The sequence below is a fragment of the Papilio xuthus genome, unplaced genomic scaffold (genome assembly GCF_000836235.2).
Source record: "Papilio xuthus unplaced genomic scaffold, Pxut_1.1 DF826923.1, whole genome shotgun sequence".
Taxonomy (NCBI): Eukaryota; Metazoa; Arthropoda; class Insecta; order Lepidoptera; family Papilionidae; genus Papilio; species Papilio xuthus.
In genome coordinates, this window is record NW_013531726.1 from 5,078,740 (window position 1) to 5,092,549 (window position 13,810).

General features: G+C 33.3%; 1 protein-coding gene across 1 annotated transcript; it reads left to right on the forward strand.

Moving 5' to 3' along the window:
* The first annotated feature begins 4,547 nt into the window (after positions 1–4,547).
* Positions 4,548–11,279, forward strand: LOC106122413 (tektin-2). Its single transcript, XM_013318359.1, has 7 exons — positions 4,548–4,722; positions 7,695–7,819; positions 7,982–8,198; positions 8,993–9,207; positions 9,638–9,860; positions 10,131–10,354; positions 11,040–11,279. The coding sequence occupies exons 1-7, from the start codon at positions 4,642–4,644 to the stop codon at positions 11,230–11,232; spliced, it is 1,278 nt and encodes a 425-aa protein (XP_013173813.1). The 5' UTR covers positions 4,548–4,641; the 3' UTR covers positions 11,233–11,279.
* The last annotated feature ends 2,531 nt before the right edge of the window (positions 11,280–13,810 follow it).

Here is a 13,810-nt window from a genome sequence, read left to right on the forward strand (position 1 = left end):
AATAAGTACGTGGTATTTCAAATATATTTATATAGAGCTAAAATATGCAAAGCTACATTTTACTGGCAAGATCTCTAAAAATGTCAATCAGTAAAAATTCAAACGTTAATTAAACTTAGCTTAACTACGACGAAACTTTATTAATTAATATTTTGCTGGACAAATCAATTTCAGCTTCTGCTGAAAATTCTTACTTAACAGTAAATTAAAGATCAAACTATCTAAGCGTGTACTGAGAATAATTACTAACGATTTTGTGTCATACAAGAAAACAATATACAATAATACAATAAATATCTTACTAATATTATAAATGCGATTGTTTAGAGGGATGCATGTTTATTAGAAGGTATCTCCGGAACGGCTCAATGGATATTAGTGAAGTTTCACAGACGTGAAACGTATTCTGTAAAAACACATATGCTACTTTTAAGCTTTTTTTTTAATTCCGTGGGGTCTGAATCGAGGGCGCCAACTAGTTGTATAAATAAAAAAATATTCCTAATTTTTTTTTTATTTAAAAAAGATTTGATTTGCATCTCTATGTATTTCTACTGAATCATAAAATTCGTATATTAATTTTATTTTCCATTTTGTGAACTAAAATAAAATCAAAATGCACCAAAAATATCCGCTTTAACTCCGTTTAAAGTCATTCACTACGACCCACTGGAAAATTAGGAAAGTTTAACGCGTTGAAAATGTTTCGTTAAATCTGCCTGTTTAGTTTAATGCTGTTAGAAAGTTAGTAGTAAATCTGTGTTGTTCCTACGCTCAATAAATACATGTAACCGATTTATTTCCGGCAGCACTTTTTAAACAGTTTTATTGTAACTGTAATGTATTTAAAGAAAGCGCTTATTTAAAATTGTTTTTGTGTTTGTAAAAAAATAAAATATGAACATATGATGCAAGAAAATTTCTAATAAAAGTCAATTAAGGCATGCTCAGTCTACTTCTTGGTTATATTGTATTTATTCAATATAATTTTTATAATTAGCTGTCGCCCGATTTTAGTTTATTTTATAACTAGCTGTCGTCCGTGACTTCGACGTGATTTAAAAAAAAATATTCGCCTATGTGCTTCTCAACTATGTTCTACATATATGCCAAATTTCAGCAAGTTCCGTTCAACCGTTCTAGAGACACTTTCAATCAAAGTTCCATCCATCCATCCAAACATTCTCATTTACACCATTAGTAAGAAATAAGATAGAAATGTCTAGATATTTTCAATTTTTTTTATATCAAAAGGTGGCAAACGAGCTAGCGGCCACCTAAAATCGCTGTAATAGCGAAGTGGTAGAACCCGCTTAAACATATTTGCACGAATTGGTAAGGTTCATCCGGTGAAATACCACCAGCACACAGAAAACAGGCGAAGCAATTCCGCGTTTCGTCTGATGAGTGTGCGTCCCGGACGCCTAATTTAGTCCTCTTTCCCTTCCCACCCTTTTCTTATAAGAAAAGGAAGTGGAAGTGGACTTTCCGGATGAGAGGATGTATGGAAAGGAAAAATATTTATTTCTGTGCATCCTCTTCTCCGTCGGTTAAAGGTAGGCAACGCATATGCAATTGCATATGTCTTTGGGCAACGGTCACTTTGCTATAATATTTCGATTTCATATAGCCGCTTGCTCGTTTTCCACCTTATGTTATAAAAAAAAAAATTATCTTAACAATTCTATTATATTTACACTTTATATCTGAATGTTATCTATCACAAATCCAAGCTAAAACCATTTGGTTGACAAAATTGAATTTGTGAATCTGTTTAGAATAAGTTCGTAACTTCTCAGAGTTCCATTGTTTATGCAGATTGTTAAATAAGTAATTTAAAAGTTTTTTCCGTTTCATTTAGGTCAATATAGCATTGAACTAAATTTTTCTGAATAGAACAATGTAAGAAGTTTATTTTCTTAGAATGAATACAAAATGTTCTTACTATCTTTTTAAACTTACTCCGCTGGCATAGACCCAAAGTGGGTCTTGGCCTCCAAGAGATCGTCAAAGTCGCCTGTCTTGCGCCTTCTCCTGCCAGTCCATCGCTTGTAGCTCCCGCAGATCCAGCTCTATGGCGTCTCGCCAGCGGTACCTGGGCCGACCGGTAGGTCGGATGGACCTTTTAAATAAATGAGATTATATCATGACCTCATTTTGTTTAAAAATTAGATAGCCGTAACTAAAAATTTTATTTCTACATGTTCCACTATTTATAATTCAAGAACGGCCTTACCGATATAGCTGAAAATTGGTGAGAAGGTAGCTTAGAGCCAAAAGACGGATATAGGATTTATTATTTATTAATTTCTTTTTCGAATTTATGCCTTGAAGAGCTGCTTTTTATTTAACTTACTAATATTATACATGCGAATGTTTAGATGGATGTGATATGGATGGATGGATGGGTGTTTAAAGATATATCGGGAACGGCTGAACGGATCTCGATTAAATTTGGCATACATATAGAACATTGTCTGAAAGAACACATAGGCTACACTAATTAAGTTTTTTATAAATCCACGCCGACGGGGTCGCGCGCGACAGCTAGTTTATAAAAATCGGTTAATAATAAAAGTTTGCGACATAAAAATGCAACGGTCTTACAATATTTCAAACATTTTCTTAGTAACGACATTATTATGCATATTCACAGACACGTTTTCATTTTATATGCAGCATGAAACGTATATTAAAAGTTTTTCCGCTACATAATTTTAGTCACTAAATATAACTTATAACCAAAAGTTATACTAATAAAATTATTCACAACGATGTTAAAGAAAGGATAAACTTCATTTCGAATTCTGCGTATAACACAAAAGCCAAAACACTAATGAAGAATATAAAAATACTTAATTAGTTGCCTATGTGTTCTTCCAAACTATGTTCTGAATCTATGCCAAATTTCAGCGATTTCAATGCAGCGGTTCTGGAGATACCTTCTGACAAACACATCCATTCATCCATCCATCCATCTAAATATTCGCATTTATAATATTAGTAAGAAATTGTGTAGAAATAAGTACGATAAATAGTTTAAATCGGGTTGAATTAAGACAAATCTAATAACAATGTCTTGCAAATAGTAATACCAAATTATAACATTTAATTTAACTTAGTTAAAATATACCTAATAAGAGTATCAGCGCGGATTACATTTTTTTTTATCACAAACAATTGAATAATGCTTAATTTGCCTCAAAATTGCTTTTCCTCTAGGAAAATAAAATAGATATTTATTCAAACGGTGTCGGACCCTTGTACAAATTAATTTCTGTAACGTTTGGTTTTGGTAAACCTGTAAAGGACCGGGCCGCTAATTCACATTCATTTCACTTATTAGTTTTTTTAATAAATAAATTAATAAACTTAGACAATACTCTTCAAACACAGTTTGGGTAAATTTAGCAGCCAGTTTATATTATCGCATCAAAAGTAAAATAGTAATCTTAAGCTATATACAGTTCAGGTGGAGTAATTAAATTATATTTTTTAAAAAATAATCCTCCCTGACATTTAATATTAGCAATGTAAATGTAGCAACTTACACACCGCACCAACATTATCATACCGTCAGGCGCTGCATTAGTTTAAAATTATATTATGTACCAACTTAAATTTCAATTAAACGCAGACCTCCTACGTTTTATTACAATTAAGTGTTTTGTTGTTAAAGAAAATGGTTTTATTTTTATGAATGTTATTCGCTTAGTTACTTGAATAGCACATAATCTTATACAAGTACTACCACTCAGGGGCAACTGGAATCCTAAAGCAAATTTTGGTTTAGTTTTAAAGCGGCCTTTCGATAATAGTTCTTAAATGATTATTTTTTATCCATCCGTATGTACATGTGTGTGTTTGATTCACGAATAAAAACATAATAATAATGGCAACATCACACAATGGTAAATCTTAACAATCTTTTTCGAACATTTTAAATGCCATCGTTTGAAATGAGTACTCATAGGCATTCCAAGCAACACAGCATTTTTTGAATGTTAAACAACTTTTTTTAACTTAGTTTATTTCTTGCAGTTTTCTATTCAATGTAACTTAATACTAAGTAGTAAATTGAACACATTTTGTTTGCCACAAACACAGCACATGACGAACATTTTTCGCCTGTGCGATATAAAAGTTAGTTTTGGTCTGCATACAACTTACGAACAACTTCTAGACACGTCGATCTATCAATGTATGGAAAAGTTCAGACTAGCTTATTTATCAATATATCTTGAGAAATTTAGGAATATTTCATACTAAAAGCAAAGTTTGTTAAATTAACATTCTAGACAATTCTAATTTATCGTGTATTTTATAACGTTAATGCTATGATTATAAGAGCTTTGACAGCAATATCGACAATCTCTATTTTTATTTATTGAAACAAATATACGGTTCTGATAAAGGGCTACCATCGCGGTTGGTTCTGACAGAATATACATAAAATACTTTTTTCTTATTCTAATACACACAAAAAAGGTCTTAATATTGAAGTTCCATTTTTAAATCGAAAATAGTTTCACTTTTTTTTTTGATTCGAACACACGTTGCTGTCAAACGGTTGACAGATATTAATAATTTTTGTACATTTATATTTATTTATATTAAATAGTCAATAATTAAATTATAATAATGCAGTCAGTCGTGACTTATGAAAAGCCTTTGCCGCATTTAAGTTTACCCGACTGGGACGCCCGCCTCTACGGATTACAGGTAACATATTTTTATCTCCCAGCTAATCTCTTGATCTTTTTAAATCTGCAAATAAGCATTCCTTTCTACAAGATAAAATCTTGAAAATAAAATAAGATTATCCTTATATTCATTTGAACTCGTACCTAGTAATTTTATTTACAAAATTATGCAGTAGTTATATATTACATTGCCCACAAGTCTTGATGATAGAAAAGCTATCAGATAACATTTTGGAATACGCTGCTACGCAGTTGACGTACGATCAGGTGTTGACGTTCATCATAAGCCCTATCTACGTACTGGCGAATACGTTGACCTATACCATTTATTGTGATGCTCGCCATGATATAAAGGGGCAATTATCTTTTAATATCTGTTATTCTCATTAGTTGGCGCAAGATCCGTTTGGTTTGCAGTTGCCTCTAAGAATGCTTCCAGTCTTATGCTGACTGCTTGAAGGTGTTCATTGCTAGAAACAGTTGATTATGTCTATGTCGGCTCTTAAATGTTTGAATCAGTTTTTTACAAGCCCATATCTAAATTGCACAGATGCTCAACATTAAAACAATAAGCGTTTGTTTTCACTTGGTATTTACCTTGAAGTAGATTTCCCCTCGTCTAATTTAAAATTTGTTTTCATTGCATTATATTATTCAGGTCAACAAAAGGTATTTTTTCGCGTAGAATACTAGGGGTTGCTTTAATAATGATATCTTGCAAAATGTATTCTCTCTCGGGACAAAACGTGATTTTTATTCAAACCTAGACGTACCGTTGTAAATATTCATTTTGGTTAAGTTTTGTTTTTAGTTACAAAAGTTGAAAAGATCCCATTGGCATTCATACTGCATCGTTTGGGATTGTCCTCGTATTTTGCGAAGTTTTCCAAAACTTTCACAGTAATGCCTTTTGCCTTGTATAATTTTGTATTTAACAATAGTTTTTTTTTCCAAACAAATATTCGACAAAACATTCATTAAAATATATATGTATCGGTGAATAGCTTTTATGATTAATAGGAAAATGTAGAACAAAAAAATTGGAATGAGCCCAAACAAAATTGTGTAGCGTTCATTTGTTTTGATACTTCGCAATAATGTATCTGTTATTCAATTTGTATAACAAACAATTTCCAAACCCAGTTTATTTTCTGTATGGTATTATATAAGTGTTTGCTTCCACAAAACAATCTGCTTTATAAAGATTTATTTTTAATCAGTGTTCTATGATTTATGGTGAATTTTAATATATCTAATGCAGTATATTTTCGGTCATTATTTTCCCTGCACTGTGTATCCTTAAAAGTAGTAGTTTCCTAGAAACATTTGACGTGATACTGGTTAACCTTACAATGAAACATCAAAATGGCCCTACGGAACAGGCGTAGCGATCGTGGAGGGACTCTAGGGAGGATCGATAAAGTTATTACAAAAAAAAGTACGGACCAAGAGTAGATGTTTTTTTTTGTTTATATCATAAGGTGGCAAACGAGCGAGCGGCCACCTGAAATCGCTGATGTAGCGAAGTGACCGTTGCCCATAGACATACGCAATTGCATATTCATTGCCTACCTTCAATCGACGGAGGAGAGGTTGCACGGAAAGAAAATATGTTCCCTTTCCATGCATCCTCTCATCCGGAAAGTCCACTTCCACTTCCCATCCTTTCCTTATAAGAAAAAAGGTGCGAAGGGAAAGAGGACTAAATTAGGCCTCCGGGACGCACACTCTTTAGACGAAACGCGGAATTGCTTCCACTTCACGCCTGTCTTTTGTGTGGTCGTGGTATTTCTCCGGGCGAACCAGGCGAAATTCTTGCGAAACTGTTAAAGCGGGCTCCACCACTGTAAGATAAGATGTCGTTGGTTTTAATTTAAAAAAAAACATTACAATAAATAATTGTTCTTAATTTTGTACTGTAGATTCTCCTACATGTGAATTATCTGGTTTGCGCATAATTTACCATTATTATTGATTTATAAACTAGTACTCGATATTGAAAAACCAAAACTACGCGAAGTTGAGCTAGCTCATTGATTTTCAGAGTTTATTTAAACCAATGTAATTTCAATGTTTTCAACTAGGTCAACGATGTTTTATTAGCCATTTCTTTTTTAAAAGTCGCCAGTCCACGGCTTTCTAGTACTGGCTTTTGTGATCTGTAGTAAAATAAAAAAAATCTGAGTATCGTAGTCTACATTTTTTATTGGATTTAAGACTTTAATATCAGTTATATTCCTCATCAACCTGCCCTTATCCCTATCGAGGGTCAGTTATATTCCTAAATTAAATAATTCGGAAAATCCTGTCATATCATTGTTGCGACATGCTCAAAATCTTAACCAGTATTTTCATTCCATTTATATAGATTTCTTATACTAAAACTACACTAAGACGCTCCCTTAGTGACCTCTTTGTGTCTGGGTGCTAAGTATGATAATAAAATGCAAATTTATATAACGTAATAAAGAACCTGAAGGTTAGCGTAGAAAAAGAACTTTTGTATAATTGTATACAAAAGAAGTTAGAAATGTATAAAAACTGTTTGAGATAGGAAAGTGTTAAACATTCAGATCAGTATGCCACTATCCGCATAATACCTTTGGTATAATTTTATTCAAATCCGCAAACGGAGATACTAAACCGTATTTTTGCTTCCATCTAAAACATAATCATTTCAAAGGTATTTGCTACTCATTGTTCTGAGCGTTCCAAGTACATCTGTGTATTTTTATCCTTTAACGTTTAAATTAATTGTTATTTTAAGCTACAATATTTCAATCTTTTTACTTTCGATGAAATAGAAAAATAAAGAGGTACATCAATATTTCTTTAATTTATTTTTTTCTACTGAGGCTTAACCTCATTTTTATTACGTACAAAACTTCTTACAAATATATGCAAGGATCAACGGATTTCCATGAGGATTTGGTACATTACTTAAATTATTTCTACATACATCTTTTTTAATCATATAAAGATGTGCTTCAGGTGACTGCGGATACTCGAAGAGCAGATGCCTTTGATCTCCGCCACAGCGCGCGGCAGCTGCGAAATGAAACTAGAATTAAGACCGACTGGGACATTTATCATAATAACAATCGTCTGAGAGCAAGGTACCAATAATTTTAGTGAATTAATCAATTCAATTATTTTCATAATGTTTATAGTCTTGTTTTTTCTTTGTCTTTCTTTTGCCTTGACTTTCAAAGGCATTATAGTAGATGTTAGTGGCAAAGAATGTGAATAAATAATAATTCAATTTTATTTTTCTCCAGAGTATACGAAATTGAACAATGGAAGTCGACACTACAAGAACTATTGGACCGACTGGACAGAGAAATGAATGCGTTGAAAGAAGAGAAGGCGTCTACGGAAAGAGAATTGGAGCAACTGAACGTACCACTATTGATTTGCTCCGAGTGTTTGTCTAATAGAGATGGGAGAAGAAGCACTGAGTTGACGTATGATCTTGCTGACACTGAATTGAAGAAGGTAACAATTTCTATTCATTAATTGTCAGCCTGTGGCCATCAACTGTTGTACATAAGCCTCTCCCAATGTTTGATCCCCTGCAAAGCTCATTGTGCTCCCGCAATGTTGGCCAGATCATCGATGGGCGCCATTCTAAGACTTTACGGGCAAGGTACAATACACCTAAATTTCCATTACTTACATCACAGGCCTGGAAAAGAAACTAAATTCGCATTTATATTGAGATAAGAGGATATATTATGTTGGTCATGTGACGGGAATACAAAAGAGGCTTTTGCTAGTATTTTCCGGCTTCGAGAAACAATGGTATGATAAGAAAGATAAACGTATTGGACCACTTTGTCTACATCACACAATATCGAATCAAGACTGTTGATTGACATGCTGCAAGTATCGCTTCCGGTGCGGAAATATGTTAAATTTAATCACTGCCTTAGACTTCTTTAGATTTAATATTATTGTCTTATTGTTCCTTTTTGCGTGCCAGAAATTGATTCCATCGATATGTATATTAAGTTACAAGTAATTAACAAGAGAGCCAATCGCTTGAACACCTTTTGTTTAAGTAAATTACATTTTCAAAAACTCACTGTTTTAAGTAAACAAATTCATTAGAGTACATAAATAAAGTTAATCAATCAGGTTTTACTTCTCCCTAAAATATAGCAGTAATTTGTAAAACAGGAAATACAAAGGCGCCTTTGCAAAATCTATCAATTAGGGAAACCTTGATACTAGAAAAATTTAAAACTTATTAATCTTATATTTATGGAATTAAATACATATCGTTGTAGGAATTATGTGTCACCGAAAGCAACAAAAAACTACTGACAGACCGTTGTCAATCAGCTTGGGAAAAGATTAACAAACTGGAGGTAATCAAATTCAAATTACAACTCGACCTCAATGATAAAAATGAAGCTCTGCAAATCGACAAGGATATGCTGAATCTGGATAAAGAATGCGCCAATATTACATACAAATCGGATCCTTTGAAGACGCCAAAAAGGTGAGAAATATTATTATATTATATATAATACACAATTAGTTTCATACTGTAGGACAGTCTTTCCCAAAGTGGGCGATAACGCCCCCTTGTGGGCGCTGCAGGTCTCAAGTTGCGGGTTATAGTAAAAGTTTCCTTTAGAATTCTCCGTTAATAGTGGTTTTTATATATGTGAAAATATGGGGGCGCTAAAAAAATATATTTATTCCCAAAGTGGGCAGTAGACAAAATAAGTTGGGGAACTGGGGAACACTGCTGTAGGACAATGCAAATATTATCGTCATACGTTTTAAACGTTAAAAAAATCTGAAAATATAAAATCCTACACAAATTGATTTGCATGTCAGTAATGTTTACACTAAGCTAGTCGTTTTATACGGAATAGCTTAACTAGCTGCCTATTTTTGGTAATTGCTGCGAATTTTATTTCCAGAATGATAACGAACGAGCAGTGGTTAGAAAAATGTGAAGCGACAAAGAAAATGGCAGAAGATGGTCTGCAGGATACACTGAGTCTTCGCGAATCACTGTTCGTGGCCCGGGAACGCGCACGCAACGCACTACGTGCTCAAACCGACGTCACCAATTATATGATGCGCAAACGTATCTACGATACACAACGAGCGAGGAACGAACTGGAGTGGCAGAAGATGAAGGTTTATTTCACATTATTAAAAGAAAGCAAAAGAAAAGGACGTTAAAATTCTTACGTGAAATTACGTTACATGTAAAAGCGACAAAGTATTTTAACGCCATCTATGCAAAATGTTTGTACACATTACTTTTATGCGTACTTGATATTTTATGCAGCTCCTACATTTTTGAAGACAAGAAAAAAATGCTATTATTTAGATTAGGGTCGAAACCCTTAATAGGGACGTACATCTATGACCTGATGAGTACTATAACTCTTAATTACGTTACAGATGGAAGAAAATATGGACAAACTAGCAGCTGAATTGAAGATTATGGGGGAACAATTCTCTGATAAGATCAACGCTCTAAAGGTAGCAGAGACTCGTTTAGAGACTCGCGGTTACCGGCCAGGGATTGAGCTCGCAGCGGACGAAGCTGACATCGGATTGAAGGAAGAGGTACAAAATCTAAAGGAAACTATTCGTCAGTTACAAGAAAAGCTGGATTGTGCCAAGTAGGTATTACAGACTCAAACTTTCATTAACATTTTGTAGATTGTAGTTACTTTATAAGTGAAATAACTAGTAATTATTTTACATTTAATTTTAGGAGAATGCGTGGATATTGTTTAATTTTATATTCATCGGTCGACTTCAAAATAATTACTATACTGAATTTTTAAATACTTAAAATCGAAACATTATAAAAAGCATTTTACCGTACACTTTATACTTAGCATTTTGGAAAAGGTTTCCGTTCGAAAATCATTTACGGAATAAATAAAATTAAAAAAAAACACCCGTTATAATTCTAATTTAGATGTTCTTAGAAGTTATATTTGAGCAACTTTTTCCTTAAGATTTGTGTAAGCGGATGAATATAAAGCGCTTTAATACCTTTGTTGAATCCTTTTACGCTTTAAAACCACAAAAGATCTTGCTTTTGTATTTTTGCAATTCAAAAGTCCGCAATTTGTTAATGCATTTATTCATTTAAACAAAACGTAGTCAAGTAACGCGGAATGTTAAACCAACGTTGATAAGAATGTATCTTAGAAGATATGAGTTCTTTTGGAACATTTAGTACTAAATAGACAATTCATTATTTCATGACGTCACCAAACAATGAAAAATAAATAGAAATAAGACCACATATGAAAAGTTACTTATATATTTACAATAAAATTGTTAACTTTTTAGAGCAACGTATAACGCATTAGAAGCGGCTTCAATAAAGATTGCTTTGGATTTGGCTGATAAAGAACATTCCCTCGAAACGGACATTCGAGCATTGGAAATGAGATCCGCCTTAGAACCCAAAAGACTTCAAGGCACTGAGAAGAATTTAGTTCTCGCTAGAGTGAGCGACGAAGTTCCCAAAACGGAAATGTAAACAATTAGAATTGTTGAACGACATTAATTAATTTGGCTTTAACTTTATCATTGTTTTATTAGCTCTTTCAAATTATATTGAGTGAAAGATAAAATGTTCTATTAAATTTTAGAGTCTTTGATGTTTATTACTAGATATTATTTTAAATAGACAAAGTAAAATGGAAGTTCTTGTTTAATTTTGGGGTATACAAAATTTTACTTCTTAATAGTAATAAATGGCCTTGAAGTCTATTACTAATTTAGGTAGACAATCATTACAATCAGTAACAGCGGGGTTAGACAAAGTGCATTCGTTTCGAAGCGATTCCATAGCGAAGTTCAAAATTGTATGGAACTGATACGCGACAATCACGTGACTTATCGAAAGTTATTGTCAGTGGGTCTGTGAATATTTGTGACAATCGCCATCGTATCGTCATCTACAAAATTTGTGCAGCGCCCACTTCACGCACTTTACGCCCTATAGGGCGCCCTATAGACCAAAGATCTCATACTCAGTTTTAACGTAACTGACGATAACGATACGAAGGCATTTGTCGCAAATGTTCGTGATAGGCACACAGTTCTATACATTTTTGAAGTTCGTTATGGAATCGCTTCGTAGCGAATGCATAACGAATGCCGATGCAGATGTTTGAAATAATTTTATCAACACCAAAATATCCTTAGTATTAATAATAGCTCCATCTAGTGAATTACATCAATATAGTTTTACTCTTCTTTCCAGAACTTACTAACTAAAACTATACATCAAGTAATAATCGTAGTTACCCTTAATACATTAACTAAGGTTTAATCAAGATTTATTAGTAAAGTACAGCTCATACAACCCTCTGATTTACTATTCTGAAAACAACAGTAATTTGATGTAAGAGAAATTTAGGTGTTATGTTGCTTAGAAGTGATTGTTGCTGTTTTCTTTCTTTCTCTTTTTATAACGTACTATATGTAAAACTTATTATATGACTACAACATTAAAACACGCGTTTAACTAAAAAGTGTTTGATGTGTTCTTTGTAGTAACCGTGAGTTTCGGAGACCAAGATCTATGTATAAAACATATCGGCGTCCCTGTCATTTATCTTTTACAAAACAGAGATAGCGTGTTTTAAACTGGATTTTTGGTCTCAGAAGCCCACGGTTAGTATTTTATTTCCGTGAATGTCAATTTTTTTGAACACTGGTATAAAATACATTGGTTCTGCTCTGTTTCAAGGAGAATGAGTGGGATGGAAATATGTTTTTGACCAGTTTTTTGCTCCAGCTGTTTCACAATACATTTTTCCAGGCAGAATTCGAAGTAAGCAGAATAATAATTTTCTAAAAATGTTAGGAGGAGCTCGGTATTTGCTGCAGCGATCCACTCATGTAAGCAGATATTGCTGGCAGGCGTTTTTAAAACAAACAATATTAAAAACTATATTGATACCATTTTCGTCTGTAAGCAATAGAAGCGGACTGAAATTACACACCTTGATCAAAACGAACACTCAAAACACTTTGCCAGTTTTCACTGCCAAAAGTACATGAATAAAACATTATACTAATATTATGAATACGAATATTTAGATGGATGGATGTATAGATGTTTGTTTGAAGATACCTCCAAAACCGCTGCATGAATCTCGCTGAAATTTGACATAGATGTAGAACATACACTGGAAAGACACATAGGCTAATTAAGTTTTTTTTTTCTAATTCCGCGCAGATGAAGTTGCGTGCGACAGCTAGTGTTTTATAAGTATGTTTTTATCTCAGAAACTAACGGCTATACTCAGACATACTCAGCTGCGGTTCCTCTGGTATTGCTGATGTCCATGGGCGTCGTTGAACACCTCGGTGTTCACGCTGTTCGTTTGCCCCCTTTCTGTTATAAAAAAATACTGGTTGTTTTTTTCACATCTTAATATTATAGCAAGAAATGTTTAAAAAGAAATATTAAGAAAAAGTTATGTATATTTTCTTTCTCTAACGATGTATCGTTTGTGTAGAGTACGAATTGACTGATAAAAATATGTTCGTTCAATTTACCGAGAACAAATCGAGGAAGCAATTATAAATGCAGGTTCAACATACCCTTCCGATATGCGCGCCATACTTATTTCATAATGTTTATATCGCTAACATTTATAGGCATTCCGTGTGATATTTATAGAACATAATTAACATATTATCTGTGACGCATAAAAGAAAAATATTATATTATATAGTATAGATAACAAGATTGTATTCGAAATTTTGACTACGACGCATCAGAGAATGGACGGGGATTCAATCAGCGGGAAAATTGTTTCGTCTCCTGACCGTCTTTTGACCGGGACAAAACAAAGTTAGCGGCCAACCTTCGACGTTCAAGTAACCGTTGGTTTCTCTCACTAAAATCTCTGTATGAAACATATCGTCATCTCTGTAATTTAGAAAGTCCGACACATTTATTGTCAGGATAAGCAAATTAACTTGCAATTTTCGCTTCTTGTACTAGAAGATGGACACCTAGTGGGGTTTAGTGGGTGAAACCCCACATAACCCTCAGAACCATGGTACCTTGTTAAGATTTTCTGCGAAACAAAAAAAAT